Below are 22,436 nucleotides of genomic sequence, written 5' to 3'. Positions count from 1 at the left end.
TTATACAGAAAGTCACTCGAGGTGATGTAAACGTGATTCCAGTTCTCGTTAGCTTTTCGTAGCTCAGCTCCTCTCAAAAGCAGTTTTGTCCCGCTGTCATTTCTGTTAGAGCTCTTGAGTGTAAAATCGTTAACTGAGGTTACTTCAGGAGGTTTTGAATGAGGTGTGCACTGAAGAGACAGCCACTGAGCATCCCATATGCAGTAGTACCCAATAAAATATGAAGCTAATTATCAGCAATCATGTAATTATGAAGATAGTCTATGAAGAATGAGGAACATGCCATAGCAATGAGCTGGAAAATGGCTGGCACTTGCTGTTTCATCTAAGCCAGTTTCCCTTCTCCACACAGCAACTAGAATTCCCTAGGTAAGCTCTGCACTGTCTCCATGCTATTGCATATTGCACCCATTGCTACTGCAGTGCCTTCTCATCTGGGGTGACCCATTTGTGCAAGATGCAAGAGAAACATGACCTGCTCCAAAAGGCTGTGTCTAAAAGCAATGCAGAACAGAGCAGTAAAGTGGAAGTCTCTTAAAATAGCAGGGGAAGCAACATAACCACAGGATACCTAAGGCATAAACCTACTTTTAACCTCTTTGTTCATTGGTATCCTTGGGTGGAGAAGTAGCTGGGAATGTACTAGATATGGAAAATAAAATTGTCGCAGTACTTTCCAAACCAGCCTGGTTTTACTTAGTGTCAACACTGCTAAAACAAACCCCAAAACCCCATCAAAATCTCTAAAGGAACTCAGATCTTGAACAAAAGCAGTGGGTGTTCCTCACCTGGCTTCTCTTCCTATAAGAAGGCAAAAGTCTGTAAAGCAATGGACAGAGCCTTTGTGTACAGTACGATTGCAAAGTGTCATGGAAAACTGAAGTTACATCCTTGCATGTGTCTTGCAGTCCTGTTAACAAGAAACAAGCAAAGCTCAGGAGCACATCAGGGTTCAGTTTTTCAGATTGGAGAGAGCACCTGACTCAAGTTCAGCATTTGGGTTTTTTACTTTTAGCAAAGGTGTTCTACCCAAAAGATGTCACAGAAACTGCAGTTCCATAAGGTCGGATTCAGACAGCTGTTTGGAGCAGCTCCTGGTTCCTGTCAGGCTATAGATGGAGAAGCTGACTACTCAACTGAGGAATCCAGTGCCTTATGCAGAGTATACTTCTGAGGCTTGAGATTATATCACCCATGTTTTCCTACACTCTAGAACAATGGGTCCCTAACCATGATTGACATTAATGTGGTACAAATAAGAAATCATAGTAAGTCTAACACCACCACTTGGGTTTCATTTTTCCCTAACCATACCAACCAGATGACTTTAAAAAGCCCGTGAGGGCAGATATTTAAAGACTGACTTCACCAACTCCATCACACTCCAGCTCCTTCTTTCACAGCATGTTAACAGAACTAAAATCAATACATTACAGTTATTTTACTGAATAATGGATTCAGGGTTCGTAAATTAATAGTCACTGATTTCAATTAACATCCAGTCTGATGGTAGATAGCTATTTAGTATACCTGCAGGATCTACAAATCCCCCCAAGCTCCTTCTGTTTTATACAGAGAACCACATAATTTAACATAATCCTTTGTTCCCTGATTTTCATTTCACTTTATACTGCAGAAATCTTTTGTGCTCCAGGCTGCCAATTTGGTCTGGAGTTCTTTCTGGGCTCCCTGGGAAGTAGGTATTTGTTGTGCATCACCAGGTACAATGTTTTCTGTAATCCCATCAGGCTGACTTGCTCTGCTCTGATAACACCCAACTGCTGCCTTCCCCAAAGGCTCTTCTGTGGTCTTGGCTCACCCCATCTTGCTCTTCCTGTCCCTGCAGACAGCTGACCTGGCAGAAGTTCCTGAGGAAGGCGGTAGCTCTGCAGGCACCCTTGACATAAGCAGGAAGCGCAGCAACAGCGGTGAGTGCTGCCAGGCCAGGAGAGCATCTTCAGATGTACAGGCCTGTGTACAACCTATTTCAGATGGGGGTTTTATGGCATGTCCATATTTTAGCAGCGTTCTGGCTTTCAGACAGGGAGTTGAGTGGGGGGTGAAGTTGGTGCAAGAGTTTGGGGAATGCTTTTTGCCATTCAGATGAAATCCAAGCCACCATTTTCTTTAGTTTCTGTGTCCAGACCTGATACTGGCCAAGGTTCAGGTCCATTCCCTATCTCCCATACTTCAGGAACATGGCTGTAGACTAATCACTTAACATGCTGCAGTTCAGCATTGGCTAAGTGGAACAAAACCAAATCTTTTCCATATGTTGGACTTGTGTACGTGGCTTTGTATACCATAACCTCTTTGGGACAGGAGATGAATCATATAATATACATATGTCTGTGAAATATCGAACACAGTGAATCCTGATCATAATTGCAGCTCAGTACAAGTACAGTATGTGCTCAGTAATATTAATAGCCTAATTTCCTTGCCTGCTATGCAGTACCAGAGTAATGTTTTTACAGCATTGATGTGATGGGGTTTCAAGACCATCATACCCATAGAGAGCTTAGTAATGAAAACTTAGTCAATGAAATTGGTGTTTGTGGCACTGTTCTTGAATTCAGTGAGGGAAGAAATAAGTGCAGAAGGGTTTGGGACACTAAGCAAAGCTTCAGGTCCAGACCATCAGAGCAACTTCTCTGGCAGCACCTGGAGGCTGCTTTGCTAAATCTCAGGTGCTGCTAAAGAAGTTGATCTGATGGTTTAGCATGTATCTCATACGCTACCAAAATAAATCACTTTGAGCATCCTTTTCTTCTTCATAGCACCCCCAGTGCCCTTTACGTGCTGCTAGCAATACATGTAGGTAAAATGACAGCTCCAACTTGTCCATTCCCATTTTATGCTGTCTCCTTATTCCTTTTCTCCCCTCCTGGTCCTGTCACTGCTCACTGTGTTCAGTCATTTCCTCCCCCTCACTTTGTGCACACACCATCTACGTTACCTGCTTTGTCTCAGCAATACATGTAGGTTCTCTGTTTTGCAAGTGCGAGCTGACCTGACCTGGTTAAAGAATTCATTGTTTAATCCTGCCCACCCGAGATTAATTTGATCCTGCATTTCCAGATAACTTTTCATTTCCCTGTCAATCGGGAGCTCCATTTCTGACACCCAAAGAAACTTTCTTCTCTGAGCTCTGTATTCACCGAATGCACCGAGAGGCCTTTAAGGAACTTACTCATAGAGATCAGTTTAAAAACTCAGCATGTGTCAAACCTCCACACAACTTCCGCGGCACATTAGCGATTCCTTTGATCAGCGCTGCCTTTTCCACAATCCATCCTTCAGAGGCTCAGGGTATAAATTATGCATCAGCCGCTCCAAAAGTTTCCCCTCGGTAGGTTTTTCATGGAGTGCCTGCACTGTTTGCCCAAGCGGTGGGATGGCAAAAGCCTTCTCCCACTGGAAAAAATCCCTCCTTTTTCTTTGCCTTTTTTTTTGCTGGCTGCTGCTAGGGCAAGCAAACGTGCAACTAAATGGGGTTTTATTGTGCGGGGAAGTGGTCTACACACCCATATGGCATTTGGGAAGAGCCAGGGACCATGAGCTAAACAGAGATGAAACGCTTAAGGAAGTGCATTGAATATATTATTGCAGGGTGATTCACCACTCCGTTCTCCTCGGCTGTCCCCTGCTCCTTCAGCAGGCAGTGCCACTGCAGTGCTTTGGTGAACCAGCTCTATTCCGCTTCTTTCCCTTTTAATTAAAACAGGGCCTTCTGCAAATAAGATTTTTAGGCAAAGGTACTTTGGGGACTCTTTCCTGAAAGGGGAAGAATGGAAAAGACACAGCCTGCAGAAGGGTGAAAGAGCCCAGCACGTGTAGCCGTGGAATCACTCCTACAGACTGCTCGGACAACAACTTCAAAGGAAGGCTTTTTCAGTCAGAAACGAAGCAAGGCTTCCTAGTGTACAGCTCTAAGGTGGCATACCTGATTTCCAGCCCTTCAGCCTCCTCTAAGCCAGTTATGCTCCCTCCCTGCTGTGAATTGCCATCTGTAACAGAAGTCCCGCAAGCCAAAATGTGATTCAAGTGACACGTATGAATCTGTTATCAACAGGGATTTGAGCACTTTCCCCTCAAGTGAACTAAGGGATGTCTTCCCTACAAACCCAGGATATATTTCAGCTCCCTCTCTGCCTTCTGGGTCAGCTCCACAGCTTATGAGGCTGTACATTAGCCTCATAATGTACATAATGCATTAGCTTTCAGCTTTATATCCTGTCACCAAGCAGATATCACTCCAAACATGATGCCAAAGTGCTTCTACTTTGTCTGGCGAATGGCTTTCTGCAAGTCCAAAATGTTCTGGCTACCCAAATTCATGATTAACTGGGACTTTTTCTATTTGTCTCCTCAACTTCTCTTCCTCTGGACAAAAAAAAACAAAGAACAGTCACTTGAGTAGGACTTAAACACTGCCAGCTTGTCACAGCAGCATTTTACACCCCTTTCTACAGATGTCAGATATACTCATGCACCCCTATACTAGAAGATAAAAGGACATTCATTTTGTGTTGGTTTTCCCTCTGGTACTGGTGGCAGATTGACAGTTTGCAGGGTCAGGTCTCTCTATAGAAGGACTTGGTAGATACAGATTGAGGCCCCCAGGTCAGTGCGGTCAGACCACGTGGATGGACCCAGCGTGGGGCATTCTCAGGTTAATCGCTGCAGGTACCAGCTCACATGCTGTCTTCACATTGAGCTTTATGACTGCAATATTATTGCATTTTATCAGAGAATATGTGCTTGTGTGTGCTCATGGATACATGCTAGTTTGCACAAGTCTTGTGCATGCTGTCACTGCTGTTTTGGCTGTCTTTGTTACAAGAACACTGCTGTTTCAGTGTCTAAACACAACTCCCTATTCTCAAGAAACCTCACCATTTCACTCATAGAACTTCAGAGTTGTCATTTATAGTGATGCATTTGCAGGTGCTTTTGAACTGAAACACTGCTCATCCTAAACATGGAAATCCAGCATTCAGTGGGAGGATGAGGCTGATGGACTTCAACTAGTAATGCAGTTAGGGGACCTAGGTTCTGCTCCCAGAGCTGCACTTGTGTATATTCACTTGATGAAAATGGTTTATTTGTTAGGATTGGAAATTCTTCAGGACAGGTTATTTTGTGCCGTATGCCAGTGTATGTGGTTTTGGGGGGGGGGGGTGTAGAAGGGTTCAGAGGAGAGCACAAGGGATCAGAGAAATTAAGGGGGAAAGGAAACAGATTAACACAATGAAAGTGATGCTGCTGAGGTGAAGAGTCTTACACTACCCCTAACGTGTCGTGTCTTTTCTTTATTGCAGTGTTTACATACTCTGAAAACGGCACAGAACACTTTGGAGAAGAACCAAAAAGTATACATTCCCTGGTATGGGCATACGTGTTGTGGGAACGCAATGGGAATGGGAACGGGAAATATATATATATGTGTATATATAAAAAAATATATATAAAAAGTATATATATATTTATATACATGTACATATATATAAATAAAAGTCTTGGTTTTATAGATAGCTGAGGCCCTTGAGTAGGTTTGCTGGGGGTCTATTCTGGAGAAGCACTGGTATCTGACTGTCACGTTCCTACACCATTTCTGGGCCACTGGCCACAGTTGGAAGCAATCTACAGGACTGGATGGCTCTTTGGTTTACCTGTTAGGGACTCCTTTATGTTCTGGTTGTGACAAATTGATATTGTGAACATAAAGGATCCAGTGTGGAGGCCATGTCGTTAGGAACAGATCATAGATATGGTGTGGAAAATCATTTGGGGTTTGGTTTAGGTGCCTTTTTTTCCCCCTCCAGTGGAGAAAGTGAGGAGAGAGTGGAGCCAGGGGGAAGCCCAGCCCAAGCAGCTTTCTGTTTCAGTGGTTTTCCCACCCTAGCTTTTGGACCTGTGTACGTATAGCTCTACCTCCATCATCCATAACAAGGCCTGCATAATAAACATATAATGGGAGTGATACACTACTGGGCTCATAAGAGTCATGCATCAACAGAGAGCAAAAGACAGACTCATTTTTAAGATCTCACCCAAAAGACCTACTTGTGCAGGTTTCTGCTTGTGTTCTTTGGAAGCCTGGAGTCTTGGGGTTCAAAGAGTCTTATTTCTAAGGGAAGATAGTTGCTGCCTTAGTGGTTCACAGTGTATCTGGACCATAGTCCTCTGAGGTGTGAAAGGAATAAGATGATTCTGGCTCATTTCTTGGAAGAACAGGCCCTGGTTTCACAGTCTCTAACAAAGTGAGCCGTGTGGACAGGACAGATACTGAAATCTGTCTTTCTCTTCTTTCTTAAAGGGACCATTTTATAAAAGCACGTTACAAATGAACACCTATGTTGCCTTGTACAAATTTGTACCACAAGAAAATGAAGACTTGGAGATGAGGTAACAAAACATTCGTTAGTTGTTTTGGCCTGTGTGACTTTGGATGGGGAAGGTTTCATTCTGATATTTGTACTAAACACTTCTTATAGACATATCCATTTGTAGCTACAAAGGCATTCTCATGGGTGAAAAGCTGGTAACACAATAGAGGAAAAGTTTCAAAGCCACTTACATCACTTCAGGAGCAAGATGGCTTTCAGCTAGGAAATAGTCAGTCCTCAGCTGCTTTGGTTTGTCCACCAGGATTTTTCACTAGGAATCCCTCACCAGCTCTCGTGCTGATTTCAGCAGCTTCCTTTCTCCCCTCAGCAGAGTTTAATTATTCCAAACACATTGGAACAGCTTCCCAAGAAGGGCTTGAGAAAAAATAGCAACCCTGTTGTCCTGGTGACAGCACCTCTCTGGGAAAGCTGGAAAACACTGGTTTAGGTGGTGCAGTGGTAGAAGACCGAATGCCTGTTTCTCCACTTGGAAAGTAAACCAAAGAGGCCCGCTACTGCACCCACATCCAGCTACATCCCGACAGGGCCACATCTTCTACGTGTGCTCTGCAAGAGCCCATGGAATTGGACCCGTATCCATCCAGGTGTATTTGTAAGCTCTTGGGCTGATACCTCAACACTACAGTGAGCCTAACAAGGAATGGGGGGAAAGCTGAATAATTAGGGGTCAGCCGTTATTAAGATCAAAGAAATCCCTGTTATCAAGCAGACAGAGCTTTCTGCCATTAATCTGTTTGGAAATGGGCTGCCACTTACATTCTACAATGCAGCGCTATTATAATAACATGCTAATGTTGATGAAGTGCTTCCAGTGGGGGAAGGAGGTCAAGTAACTGTTCGACTACCTGCACACAATCAGCTCAGCACATTTTGCTATTAGCATTTCCAGCCAAATTATTCTCCTAGCTCTGCTGTTGAACTAGTCAGCTGGATGCTGATACTTAGCAATTACCACCCTGCACCACACATTATAAAGGTAAATATGTCCCATTGAAATCAAAAAGACTTTCTTGGGCAGAATTATATCCCTGCTGACTAATTGCCTTTGTCAGTTAAATAGAACTATTTTCCTGCTGCCTTCCTTCTGCAATCACAGCTTGAAAACACAGATGATGAAGTGGTGTGTCCCAACAATGTGAAATGTCTTGAAGTAATAAGATAATGCCTGTAACAAATAGGGGCTGTATTTTAAACAGTTTCTTACTAAACAGGAAGCAAAAATTCCAGTTCACAGATGTTGTCTCAAAATAAAGATCCAACCCAAACACACAGAGGCTCTCTTTCTGCATGATTGAAGTAAGCCTTGCTTACATTGAGTGTACCTGCAGCGAATGCTCACGTACATTGACCAAGACCTCCTTCCTGTTAGAAGGCAATTGTGGAAGCTGATGTAACATCACAATTAAGACTCATCTTAACCACTATTCCTTTTCTAATTACAGGCCAGGGGATATGATCACTCTTCTGGAAGACTCCAATGAAGACTGGTGGAAGGTATGTGCATATTAGTTTTTACCTGTTTCCTTTACCTGTTTTCTTTCCAATACTGAACTTGTATGCAGGCTACTTATGTTAACAACCTTCTTCTGCCTATATGTTTTCTCCACAGGGGAAAATTGATGACAGAACTGGATTTTTTCCTGCTAACTTTGTTCAAAGAGTGCAACACAATGAGAAGATTTACAGGTGTATCAGGACATTCATTGGCTGCAAGGAACAGGGACAGATAACTCTGAAAGAGAACCAGGTAAGTTCCCTTGTGCCAGATCCCCACTGGACTTGAGCATCCACCAGTCTGATCGATGACTGGAGGGACTGTTGTGCAAGATGAGCACAGGCAGATGCTGTTCACTCCAGTTTTACTACAGCATTATTTGTACAGTAATAGCATCTAATAGCCAGTTAAGAGCAGTGTTGGCCTTGTGCAAATGTATGCACCTTGCCTAATATAGCCAAGATTTTCAGACTCCAGACATTCATAAAGGTACTTTGCATTTTATGCACTTTGCTATTGACTTCAGAGGGACAGCTTGAAGAACACGCAGTCTTCTAGAGATAGAGCATGTGGGCTTGATAAATGATTTGGGTTTCTACTCACTATTAGAGCTAACCTAAAAGATAGTGGCTCCCTCCTCAGATCTTAACTTACCTGAAGATGCAAACACAGCTCATTGGTCTGGCTTCAAGAGGAACTGAGTTTAGACAGCACCAAACCAACCTGTAAATCTCTAATTTCACTCTCATTCACCAGTTGCAAAGTATCTTTAATCATTGATTGCTTGTGTCACCACTTGTACACCTTCTCTACAGGGCTGTAATTTGTCCTGAACTAGAAGTGCTACTGTGAGTTAAAGTACATCGTGTACAGTGAGGACTCGCTGGGTCCACCCTGGCATGCTCTCAGCAGCTCCTTGGTTGGGCTCACTAGGCGAAAGCCACTGCCACCACTGTTAGCTTTGCCTTCGATCTGATTTTAAACGTGATGTTCAACATTAAAACACCCAAGTGTGAAGACTTGTAATGCAGCTATGAATACTTGCTGGGGTAAAGTGAGAAAAGAAGGTTGCTCAAAACCTGCATTAAGGGACAGTCAGGTTTCTGGTGTAAGCTCAGGATGGCTGAGTAAGCGTGAAGCACAGCTTGAGTACTCTGACACCTGGATGAAATAGGTGGATTGTTCTCACTGCATCTTGTGAAGGCTCATGTTCTTCCACTTTACTACGTATTTCTTTTCCTTTGGCAATTGATGTCATATCAATTTTTTCCACACAGGACTTCTGTAACACTTCTTTTGTGGAGAAGGTTAATTTATACCTTTGCTGCTGCTGTGCCATACAAGTGCCAACAACCCTTGGCTTTACATAGCTTTCTTGAGGAAGGCACAGCAATACAGTGACCAGAATACATTTTAACTGCCCCTGTGCACATAGTACATGGGGCAGCCCTGAAGCTGCTAGAAAGAGAGAACAGTGCTTGATTATATTTCCTTTTTCTAACCCAGCACCTCTTTTGATGGTTTATATATGTGCACACAGAGGAAAAGAAATGTTACCAAAGCAGAATGAGAGATCTTGCACCCTTTGTGCTCTAGAATAAGCAATATATGAGAGTAAAGCTTGGGGGAACAGTAGTGTGGGAATATGGCATGCCAGCATGAGGGAACGCTCAGGGTCTGAGTCCCTTCACATCAGTGGACGTACCAGACCCTCTTTGTTAGCATAGCTGCTGCTGCAGACAGTAAGAACCCAGCTTCTTGCCTCATTTCTCAAACTCACAGTTTCCAAGTGGGCAGATCTGGCAGCTTCATCTCAACACAAGGTCTTCCTATTGTCCCTATTTCATAACAGGCTCACAAGAGAGCTTGTAGTCAGGGACGCAGCATTGTCTGTGGTAGGGCAGGAGGAAAAGAAAGGGATGAACGCATCCTGCCTGTCTTCTGCTTCCTCCTGTTTAGTGAACTTAGCTCTGTCTCAAAGCCCTGCAAATGCTGAGGTTGAATGTGAATGCTCCCAGTGAGAGAGGCTTCAGAGGGATAAAGAGATATTTGGTGTTAAACAATAGGGCAGGCAGACAAATGCAGAGACATCAGAGGGAAAGGAGGGGGACCAATAGATCCCACTCCACCCTTGCACAAATCATCCAAAAGGAGGCATCCAAGTTGCTGGTTTTGAGCATCCCTTGATAGCTGGCAGCATGCACAGGACCAGCAGGTAGCAGTGGGACAAGGACAGGAGCACAAGGTCTCCTGACCCTAACGTGTGGGACGTGTGCCTGCCGTGGAGATCGCGGTCTGAATGGCACAACTCTTTTGTCTCTGTTTTTAACAGAACAACTTTGTCTTCACTGTGGAAAATCTCTGATTGCAAAAACCAGTCTGATATCGAGAAGGTTTGTTTTTAATTCCAAAAATTAATTTATGTTTCCAAAGTGAAATTTTCTTTCTTCAGCCGTTTCTCTTCTTTTTTAAATCCTTTATTTCCCCGTTGTTTTGCTTGTGAAGCAGACAGAGGGATGGAATGGGGAAGAAAAGTCATCTGAATGGGGTTTCTGGGAAAAGCTTGGCAGAAGTTTGCTTGTTTGTTTGTTTTGTTCTATCTGGGGATGTCTGTGGGATATAACCACCCGTTTTAGCTGTCTCTGGGCACAGTGTCCAAAGCGCTGTGAATGCAGTGTAAGTACTATGTGCATAGTGCTGGCTTATTCCAGGTTAGCAAGAAGGGGAGGTTATTTATTGCTACCAATTGATGTCAAGTCTCACTTTAGCTAGAAAACCTCATTAACTGAGCTAATAAGTTCTTGTTACAGTGGGATGGCAAATTGTCTTGATTTTATACTGTTAATTCAGGGAGTCAGATTCTGCAAGGTCTAACAAGAGCCCAGAGCTATTGTGACAACAGAGGCAAGGATGACATGCCAAAAGATGGGAGATTGGGATGAGCTCTCAGGCAGAAGCCCAGAGAAGCTGTGGCTGCCCCATCCCTGGCAGTGTTCAAGGGCAGGTTGGACACAGGGGCTTGGAGCAAGCTGCTCCAGTGGAAGGGGTCCCTGCCCATGGCAGGGGTTGGAGCTGGATGAGCTTTAAGGTCCCTTCCAACCCAAACCAGTCTGGGATTCCATGATGGATTATACTGCTTGATGCCCTCCATGGTTTACCCTGCAGGTCTCTCTCCCTTTTGTGCTTTAGATGAATGTTGCCAGGTGGAGTCTGTTCTTCTAAGGCAAAAGGCACTCACATCAACAAAGCCACAGGACTACCATAAGAAAAGCCTTTTCAGGCAAGCAGAGACGTTGTCAAAGTTTGATGCTCAGTGGGTGAGGCTTCCTCTGGAATCACTGGGCAGTTTCATGCCCTGGCAATAACATTTTGAGCTCCATCTTCATGCAAACCTTCCTGGCAAGGCCAATACTGCAGGACAGGGCTGAGGGAAAAACAACGCAATTTGCTCACCCATCTTGAGCAATCTTGTCTTCCCAAAGGATGCCTCGGGAAGTTCATTCTGAAATGTGAAACCCAGCCTGGGGGGGAATGGGAGCAGTGCTTCAGACAGCAACCTCTGGGGGTTTAGGGTTCACTGACAGATTTGTGGGTCCTGAAACCATTTCAGAAGCTGACTGGGGACCACAGGGCTCAACCAGGAATCTCTGGCAGAGAGGCACACATAGGCCCTGACATCAATAAAGCAAGAGTATTAACAGGGCGACCGAACCCAGCCTATTTCTGTGGCTTTCCACTCTTCTAGGCTGTTTCACACACAACACTGCTGCATAATTTCCAGCTCTGGTTGCTTGTACCGTCACTTGGAAATATAATGTTGTCTCCAGCCTGTAACTTCTGCTCTAGCCTACCCGAATTCATTAGCACACATTATACAAATGCTTCCTTGCATGACTACAGGCTCTGATTTGACCTCTTTTAATGAAAGAAAAAGCCACCACATCTTAATATATCACCAGTGTTTGGAAAAGTGTCTCTTAAAATGCCTCTAACCTTTCTGGTCATCTTTATATTTAAAGTAGTCATAATAATCTATTGTTTGAATGTCTCGGTTTATTCCTTTTATGACACCCTACTTAAATAAAGGAAATAGCTTCTTTAAAACCAAGCTACTCCTGCCCTTCTCCAGCTGCCTCTGACGTCCAGAGTCACACTCATACAAACCACTTTAGAGCTGGGCTTTTTGTGATGGAATAACACAATTGATTTTAAATTGCACAAGTCATCTTGTGCAATAGAAATGACCCCAAACCACCACATGTGTAACAGCACTCAGTCAGAAACTCCCTGCCTCATCTAGATGTGCACTGTGAGTTTACACAAAGGCCAGTGCAGCAGATCCAGTTTGAGATGGTATCACTGATGTAAATTAGACCTGCTACCGAAAAGCATCTCCCAGCCAGATTCTGCCATAGGCCACTGCTGTGGTCTATGGCACAACCTCTGAACCAGAGCTGTCAGCCTGGCTGTCCCCTTGGCACCACAGCCCAAGGGACAAACTTTCCCCCTGACCCAACACCCATCACATGGATTTCAGGGAGCCACATGTATGTTAGCAGCTGTGTGCAGATATGATCCAACCACTCCAGGAGAGCCTGGGAATGGGCTTAAACATATCCATGAGGCTGGGTTTAACAAGGCAGGGTTCCAGCCCAGGTCTATAGCCCTGGGAGATCTACTTGTCTCAGGTCTTCTGATGAGCCTGGATGCTGTGTCCCTACCTGTTTTTTTCACCTCACTGCCCAGGAATTCCTTTATGTCCCCACATCTTTCATCTGTGATACTCCAAAAGAAGCTGAACTCCCAGGAGCATGACTCAGCTGCCTTTGCAAATCAGTTGCATTAGGGTGACTTATGCATTTGGTCTGAATGCCATAAAGCACAAGCCCAGTGCAGCAGGCGAGGTTGCAGTTCTTCACGTGCTCCACAGCTATAACTGGCTGCACTTCATGGCGAGCCTTAAGGGGAAAAGTGCCTTTTTCCTGCTGCCTCTGATTTCATTGACGTCAGTCTTGCTGAACAGGGAGGGGTGACTTCATTCATTCATCCAGTTCAGCCCAGGTCATATTTAAAGCCCTAAGTAAGTGCTGTAGGTAAAACAAGCTGGTGCTCTCCGTCTAAAAGCTAATGAAATAACTGATGTAAACCCTGTCACCATTGTTTTCACTATGACCAAATGGCTATGAAAACTGAGCTACTTACTTTTCCATCCACAAAGCTCCCAGAAGCAAGAACTTCAGCACAGATGTAGAAACTCACAGTGACCCTGTGCTTTCATTCTTACAAACAGAAGACTTGAGCTTTCAGAGCACTTCACCTGGTCTTCAGGCTCCAGGACAGCTCTTGCAACTGTCATTATAACCAAATCCCTACGTGATCAGAGCCAGTCTGTGGCTGGCAGACGCATTAAATATATGGGAGAGAGAGGATAAGCAAAAGATAGCAGCATAAAATTAGAGCAAGTTCAGACTACTCCTGAACACAGAGAATTTGCCACTTGAGGCCACATTCAAAGCATGGGACTTAGAAGAACAGGAAAGCATTAATGACCCTGCAGCTTGAAGGATCATTTCCTAATTGCTCATCTCCCCCATGTGCTCCAGGCTGACTGCTGGGTAACAAAATCCTCAAGGCAGATGCTGACAAGTTCAGACAACAGTTGTGGTCTGAATGGTTTGGGTTTGGGGTTTTTTTAAGTGAGATGAAAGAATTGAGAATTGACTTTAAGACATTAGATCCCACTTTCTGCTAGTCCTGATGCCTGAGAAACAGCCCAAGATGCAATTTCTCTACCCTGGGGCTTACTCCATCACTAACCTGTTGAGCTGGATGCAGGGAAAAAACCCAGCTGTTCATCCCCATTGGTGTTGCTACCAAATTTAGTGGAGAGTGGCTGCTCAGTGGCTCCCTTACCTGGCCAGGCCAGCAGCCTTGCCCCCAGGACACGCCAGCCTGAGAAGTTCCCATTTTATCAGGTAGTTTCCAATCTGACACAGAAAATCATGTGCGGCACCGAAGCAAAGCTACGGCACCTTGTACTGCTGCTGCCATCAGGTTTGGCGTCTGTCACCAGGGCAACAGCTCCATCAGGTGGATTCCAAGACCCTGGATAATGCGGCATATTGTAGGCAAGCTTGTTCTGCCCTCCACACATCCCCTTCCCCTGGAGGGAGTGGGAAAAACCTCTGTCCTCTGACCACCGGCATATGCGAGGCTTAGTGCATTAGGGTGGGAGAATTTCAGCTGGAATTTGGGAGAATTCAGATCAATGCGTTCATATATAGTTCTTACAGAATGCCTTGTACTCCTCCTGCCCAGTGAAGATCTGAAGTTATTGCTATAGCAGGGGACAGCCACTGCTAGATCAAGGAGTACTCAAACCAGCAACAGAAACAAAGAACCCCCTCTAAACAAAAGACCAAATCTGCCATCCTTTTTCACTCCGAAGATAAAGGAAAGCAGTGTTCAGAAAGCTCAGTATCTGCCTTTTGTCCCCAGATCATTCTGCTGACATCAGTTGAAAACTCTGATCTCACAATACATTCTGCACAGCAGCAGAGGGGTAAGCAAGAAATGCACAGTGGCAGCAGGCAGAGCAGATCTCCTTCTGGAGATCTATTTTGGGGACTCTCTGGCCCACACAGAAACCAGGGGTCTTGCAGACCCCTTTGGTTAGGAAGAAAGCACAGTGATGGAGCCAGGCATTCCTTTGAACCAGAAACAAAAGGCTGCAAAGGCTCATTTCCCCACGCAGCAGCAGGGATCAGCTGAGCAGGGGCATCCTTCAACCAAGATGCTCTTTCCCAGTGTTGAATACTCTGCCACGCTCAGCCACCCTTACCCTTGTGCTTCTTTGCAGGCTTTTTCTCTCACTGTTGGAGTTTCCATAGTCTTTCTTAGCCCAACATCTCTCAGAGGTCAGAGACCCCTTTCTGTGTGTATGTGCTTCAAATGGTGATGCGACTGCAGAGGGGGCAGCTGCTGTGCTAGGGAATCACGCGCGAATGGGCTGGGCTGCTTTACAACACAGCCTAAACTAAACAGCATCAATTCCACACCTCCCACGCTTTCCATATGATTTAGCCCAAACAACGATAACATCATCTTATTTCACTGTATGTCAGCTCTGTTGGTGTGCTCAGTCATTCTGCCACAGGGATCCAGTTCAGTTAGTGTTCAGTAGGTAGCTTAATGAAATTAATGAGTCCATTTGCTTTCCAAACATTTGTTTGCTGGTACAAAGATGCACCTGAGGATTTCTGAGTGCTGAAGGCAGCAAACATGAAGCAGCTTCACCTCCTTCTTATGACCTTTCATTTTCCTCTGCCAGCATCACTGTTGAAGGTAAATGCTGTGTATGTAACAACAGCAGGACAAGCTGGCCCAGACTTCAGATGTGGTGTTTAGGTGTCACTGTGCAATCCACAGCAGTCATGCTGAAATGGATTTAGCCAGGAATACTATAGGGTCATTTTTATTTCATTTCATACCCTCTGAATTATTGCAATTAAACACTGTAAATACCTACAGACAGAGCCTTTGTGAGTGTTAGCCCAGACGGAGGGCTCTGAAGACCTGGCACTGACATCATGAGAAATCAGTGAGCTGGTCTCAAAAGGACCATCAGTTTTCTGGCTGGTTTTCAGCCTTGTTTGATCAGTAGGAAATATGCAACTCTTTGGCATAGATGAAGTGCCCAGGCTAAAGTACCGGTGCCACTGGGCTTTCAAATGGTTTGGCCGTTACCGCAAGTGTCTCAGAAAGGGCCCTAAGGTGGCAATACCTGAGATCAAAGATATAAAATACCAGCTCAAAGATATGAAATACCATGAAAAAAAATACAAAAATACCATGAAGACAAAGGTCTTCAGGAAATGCAAACCTTTACCAAGATGTAATATTTGTGCTATTGGAAAGACCATATGGTTTCACAACAACTGCCTCCATTTGGAGTAGGTGTGATGCAAACACACGCGCAGAGCTGGATTCAGACCACATACTTTGGTGCCCAAAACAGGCACGTGTAGGTGCAAGGGCTGAGTAAATAACATAACCCACTGCTCATCTGAGAAGTACCTTGAACATGCAGAAGAGAGTATGCTTGCATTCAGATCACCTGCTGCAAGTGACCCACTTGGTGTCACAATTCGGGGATGCTGATGAGGATGCTGGGGCACTGGCCCATCCCTGGCAGTGTCCAAGGGCAGGTTGGACACAGGGGCTAGGAGCAAGCTGCTCTAGTGGAAGGGGTCCCTGCCCGTGGCAGGGGTTGGAGCTGGAGGAGCTTTAAGGTCCCTTCCAACACAAACCAGTCTGGGATTCTAATTCATTTTCACCAGCAACATGTTGAGGGAGCCAGATAGCTCATGATCTGGAATACCCCATTCCTCTTGTACACAAAGAACTAAATTGCATCATTACAGCAGACTTCACAATTCAAGTTTCAAAACCTTTGATCCAGCACAAATTTCTTAACGATTTTCATGTTTCTTACGCAAACGTGGCACTTGGAGGAGGCGGCGGAGAGGTGACTCTCTGAATATGTGAGTTTGAGTTTCTTATCAAAGCAGGCAGACTCCAAAAGGGATTGTCCTACCTATAGAAATAACTAGCAGGAAGTCTAACCCACCTGATAAATAGCCTGGAATAATTTGTTGCTTTTGATCGTGGCAAAGAGTTTATTATTTTATTTTCATACCTTCTTTGCCTTCAGATTTGTGTGACTTCTGAAAAGGAACATGATGGCTTTATCAAAGTATACAGCGGGAAGAAGAAAGGCTTTGTCCCCATAGACGTCTTAGAAAACATCTGATTTCAACAACGCACCTGCTGCAGTAGGAGCCCTTTGTTGGCGATGCCTGTCTGCCTCATCTCACACTGTGTCAACCCAGAGGGGCTGTCTTGCAGATGTTCAGGGAAATAGTGAGAAAACTGCGACTACGAGAAGAAAAAGACATTTAGGCTGCCACAGCAACACTGAGAAATAAGAAAAGTGGAACGTTTGACAGCAAATACAGTCAGAAATCAATAGGGAAATGAGAGGTCCTTGGACACTAACAAGAATAAGGTAAGGAAAAGAAGAGGCTGGGCTGATTTCTGGTGCAGGATGCCTGCTACACCCTGATGGAGACGGACAGTTTGTTCCGAAGGACTAAACCTACGTCCTGTTCTTGTGTCTTAGAAACCTGTTGGGCTGCTTTCTTGTTTGAAGTGTGTGTTTAGGGGGGAGGGGGGAAAAAACACCTTTCAAACTGTCCTCGTACTGCAGTCCAATGCTTGTAGGAAGTGTGGCTGTGGTTCTGTCCCATTATCAACCGACCAGTTTAAACCCTGGTGTTTAGTCCCATAGCAGCGCGGTTTGGAGCCACCACATGAGCCGTGTCAGGCCGAGAAATGCACTGTGCCCTGAAAGTCAGCAGCTTTCTCTTTCTGTGCAATCCCCCCATATGAAGGAGTAGCGAACCCGTGTGTCCTTTGTTTTCTCTGTATACGAGCAAAAGCTCTCAGCGTGGTTTGGGTGTGATGGCTGCTCTCATAGCTCACAATAGCTGGTCCTCCGATGCACAAACCTGCTCAGAAGCATCCCTCTGTGTTTCCTGCACCTTGATCTGGTGATACAGAAATGCTGGGAGAGAGCCACAGGCTTGAAATGTTTTCTATTTTTCTGTGTTTATTGCACTTAAAAGATTTTATATATTAATCCTATTTATAAGAAACAATAAAACAATTAAGTCGCCCCCGGAAGACTGAAGATGCCAGGGAAGGGCAGACTGCACATGGAAGTGAAGTCTGTGATTGCTGAAATCCAGAACTCGCGATAGAAAGGCACTGTCTGAGTATTGTGTTCACACGCCAAAGGCATCTTCTTCATTTGCTGAATAGAAGTTTTGCAGATTCAGCAATAAATGCACTGTCATGAATTCCTCCTTGGTATAAACCTTTTCCATCTGTTTTGTCCATGTAAACCTCCATCTTCAAACACGTTTTGGGCGCATGAACCTTTTGGTACCCAGGAAGCAGCCTGTGGGACCTGTGGATCTTGACCAAACTGTACAAGTCAGCCAGTGCCAATCCTGTTGTAGAGCAGGGGCCTTATGATGACTCCAGACAGGGAACCTATTTTCCAAGTATTTAATTGGATGTAATTGCACCAAACACCCTCTAAAACAGCTTAGCATGTATTATGACGTGGAGATTAAGTCCTATCCCGAAGCTCCCTCCTGAATTCATGCCTTATTTGACCAGATTGAGACTGAATTTGAGTCTTTACTGAGATTAACCCCAAAACGATGTCCTAAATCCCGATACCACAAGTAGAAACTCACATGCTGCCAGGCGAGTGTGGCCCTTTGCAAAGATGACACTGTTTCCAAAACCAAGCTATCCATCCTGCCTCCGTGTACTGAGGCAGTTTGAGTCTCAGTAGTTGCCCTATTTGAGTAGCTGATCTTACACAAAGCCTTATGAAATCCGGTGCAGCTCTACACACGGCCAGAAGTTCACAGAGGAGATGGGTCTACAACCTTTCAGAGACACCTTTTGCAGCTCTTGCATATCACTTGATTGCAGAGGAGGAAGCTGCAGGGGTGGCAACTGCTGAAATGTGGTCCCTCATAAGTTATTATAGTTGGTCTGTACCAGTCGATGTCCTCCTGGCTGATTTCATATCTTTTGTGGCAATATCAGCAATTTATAAATGTTAGGGTTTGGGTTTTTTCTCCAATTCAAACCATGAACATTTGCTCAGCTCATTTTCCTAAGTAAGTAACCAACAATAAACTCGGTGCAAGGACAAAGGATTCTGTTAAGCCTTAAAGATCAAGAGGGAAAGCAGTGGAGATGTAGTCATCTGCTCTGCTTTAAAAGATGCACTTTTTAATATTCACCCGTTCAAAATGAAAACTCAAGGTCTGTTAGAATGAAAATATTTGCTACTTTTGATCAGGCCTCTCACGTGGACAGAGGAAATCCGTATTAATCTCTACATATGTGCTGTTGTTTACACGATTGCATTATACTGTGATTCCCTCCTCTTTCAGTCTTCTATGATTTCAGTTTATCCCTACAATGTGCATTGTACTATGGAAAGAATTATATGAATATTACCTACAACTCACAATGGCCTTTAATCAATGTCAGTTTGATTCCTTTTGATACTGAGCAATAAATAATAAAGTGACTGAGTAAAAACAAACAGACCTTATGTGGACTGTATTACATCTGAGAAAGCATTGCTTCTGAACCAAAGCTTTCCTGGTTATCTTTGTGGGTTTTGTCTTTTTACTGGGCTATTGCTGCCGTTTGATCTGTAGAATGCCTAATTTAGCAAGAAGCACATACGTGAGTCTTACTTTAAGCATGTGATTCATTGGCTATTTGCATGCTTAAAGCTAAAGCACTTTGCTGAATTAAGGTAATTTTCCTTGAATTTATTTTGGATGCCTTACTCTGAATTCAGACGAGTATCCTGTCATTTTTTCCTACCACATGCAGTTCACCATAGGTACTGCATTAGCAAGCAGTTAAAGTCAGACAGAAAATGGACTTTATCTGACATGTGCTCAGAAAAAAAAAATTGAATTTTAGGAGATAAATGCTGTTCAGATTTAATTTAATATTCTGCTTAATAAAAACTATGTGACGGTTGGAAGGAGAATAGAAGTGTATGTTTCTTGGCTTCTTTGCATTGGACTGTATCATATTCAGTTATCCACCTTCACGAACCTTCACTACACCCATCGTCATCAGATGCTATTGAGCATTCCCATTTAAAATGTACAGCACTTGTATTTATTTGCCACATTTAGCAAACCATTTCTGAAGTAGCTCTTCTGCACTGTATGCACCATGTGTAGACTCGGGGTGAAGTTTCGTGGTGGGGCCACCTTGAGCATTTGTTTCTGGCACATCAGAACGTGTTTTAGCCACTCCACATCTCATCGCAGCATAAAACCGGTACAGAATACTTTCATAAGCGCTAGGAAGAGTTGATCAACAGAAGCTGAGGATGAACTGCCTGAATCACCATCACCTCCTCCCGTCCGTAAATGACACAGCATCTCAGCTCATTATCATTATCATTTCTCTACACTTGGCCATTTTGACTTCCTTCAGAGACAGATGCTGCAGTGCACAGTCAGCTGCGGATTCATGGCTCCAGGGAAACTAAGATGCTTCCACAGAGGTTGTGCATCTTTAGCACTGCTCACAGGCATTTTCTTCCAATTATTTGCTGATAGTCAGTTGGCTAAATATAGCACGCAGAACCGTCAGAGGAACCTGCATAGAGCCAGCAGTGACACTGGAGGTTTGGAAGAACTGTGACCATCTGTGTAGGCTGTCTACACTGACACTAGACAGATGTCATTGCAAAATGAACTTAACTCATTTATTTTAAATATGCACAGATGAGGCTGATTTATTGAGCCTTTAAATTAGATCTTTCTTTCCCTAAAGGCCACTGAATAAATGCAGCAAGCCATAGCAATCTTACCCCATTGAAATCCACAGTGAAATGAATCCTTGAATGCCACAGGGACTGGAGGTCAACTGTTGTCTTGGAAAAGGCTAGTCAATGTTAAGTTCCCCCCAAAACCTATCATGTCATTTGTCTGATCTAACTGTAAATGTCTCCATCTAAGTGAGTAAATCGATTTGCTCTCATGCTTCCCCAGGAAAGAGGATAATATGCACTTCAGTGCTATGGTTCACCTGAGCACCTGAAGACTTTTGCTTTTGCATGAGCTAGATTGTGCCTCACAAGTGCCCGTTTCTACCCATCGACAACCTGGGGCAGATGTAGACTTCTGCTGATGTAACATCACTCTCAAGGCAGAAGAATTCCTAGCCCTAATTACTGGATACGTAGGTGTAACATGTATGTCTCTGTAACAACCATGTGTCTTGTACTTTCTACGGTGCCTGTGAAGTTACCAGTCATGGTTGTTAGAAATGAGAAACAAAGTACATTTTTTTTCCTCATTTTCCTTCTATAGAGTTCCCTTTACTGGCTGGTGGGTAAGGGTGGCTTCCTAAGTAAAACATTCTTCATTTGAGTACAAACATAACTTAAATCTCATATAGAATCAATCCTATTTAAGGACATTTGAATTTGAACAGGAAGAATATTAGCATGACCCTATCCCTGCCTGCAAAAATAGATTGCCCATAAGTTCCAAAAACAGAAGCAAGAAGAAGCAAGAACAGAAGCATGCACATACCCTATGCCTAGGGCAATAGCTTTGTTGTGGATCATTTTCTACTGGCATTTCACAGTGCTCCTCCTGGACACAATTCTGAGATGCTCCGATCCACCAACATGAATAACACTGGCCTGGGCAAGGGAGGGTGTTGCTTTGCTTATTCATACATAAAAGGCAAAAAAGCAGATATATATCTATTCTGTTCACTGGTGATTCACTTCTCAAATAGAAGTGAAAATAAGTCCAAAAGAAAGTGAACAATTACAAAGGATGCTAGGTTGTGTTTAAAATACCAGGAGGGAGGAGTGTGAATGATATTCCCATGCATACTGCTTCTGTACTTTGCTCTATTACAAATAAGGTCAGACCAACACAAGTCTTCAGTTTCATATTTGAGACATTTCCTAAACCAAATTATCATGCAGATCATGCAAAGCAAGGAGAATAAATATGTTTCCCGGTGGGAATACATGTCATCACAACATTGAGTGTTCCATGGCTAAAAGGAACATCTAAATCTGAAAGGTACATGAGAGCTATTTTTAAACCCATTCTTTGTATTGTTATGTGCCTGGGGAATGAACACGTGGCAGGGTCTTCACAAAGGTGGAGCAGAAAAACTGCAGTAGGGTTGCTTGAGGTCAGTATGTTTGTCCATCTCCTGAGTGGCTCAGGGAAATCAGTACAACACCTACCTAAACTAATGTCATTTGGTCAATCAATCAGATTAATTTCATATTTTATATGCAAGCATGCAGGCAACACATAAACATATATAGATACACATGTATATCTTATATTCATTAACATCAACCCAAAGGCAAGAACGCATGCCCTCAGAAATCTGGCCTGACTGATCTTTTCCTTATTAAAGTGCTCAGCACCTAAACAGGATCATAATTGGTACCTGATAAGTACTGAGACAGACAACTACCCAGAGAAATCTAGCCCTGACAAGTTTTACCTGTGTTAAACAAAGCATATAACACATAAACCAAGAGTTACAGGCAGTTGAACTGCAAATATGCAATACATTGAGTGCGGTCAAGATACTTGCTGCTCCAAAATGCACATCATTCATCAGGTGAAGGTAGGACCGCACTCTGCATACAAATTGGCATCCTGAAAGTGTTATCAGAACATGCAATCTTACCTGTTTGAGCTGGCTGCCTCACAGTAATGAGATAGATGGTGAAAACAGAGCATCACAAAGCTGAAACCACCTCTGCTGCTGGTCCTGCCATGGCTGGGAAGGCTGCAGCACCTTCCTCACCAGCACACCAGCCATTCCCATTTTACACACAGAGTGAGCCTGACACCCTGTCC

At 44.0% G+C, this 22,436-nt stretch overlaps 1 protein-coding gene across 1 annotated transcript in view; it reads left to right on the top strand.

The window, feature by feature from the left end:
• Positions 1–17,624, top strand: part of STAC (SH3 and cysteine rich domain) — a 63,208-nt gene extending 45,584 nt beyond the window's left edge. The window contains exons 6-11 of the mRNA XM_061464324.1: positions 1,847–1,928; positions 5,325–5,389; positions 6,323–6,411; positions 7,856–7,907; positions 8,023–8,160; positions 16,622–17,624. Of these exons, the coding sequence (XP_061320308.1) occupies positions 1,847–1,928; positions 5,325–5,389; positions 6,323–6,411; positions 7,856–7,907; positions 8,023–8,160; positions 16,622–16,720 (525 nt within the window). The 3' untranslated portion in view covers positions 16,721–17,624. The remainder of the gene's footprint in view (positions 1–1,846; positions 1,929–5,324; positions 5,390–6,322; positions 6,412–7,855; positions 7,908–8,022; positions 8,161–16,621) is intronic.
• Positions 17,625–22,436: the final 4,812 nt, after the last annotated feature.

The sequence above is a fragment of the Pezoporus flaviventris genome, unplaced genomic scaffold, assembly GCF_033815535.1.
Source record: "Pezoporus flaviventris isolate CSIRO_AGI_PZ_B2104156 unplaced genomic scaffold, CSIRO_AGI_Pfla_v1 ptg000037l, whole genome shotgun sequence".
NCBI lineage: Eukaryota > Metazoa > Chordata > Aves > Psittaciformes > Psittacidae > Pezoporus > Pezoporus flaviventris.
This window is presented reverse-complemented; position numbering and strand designations above follow the sequence as displayed.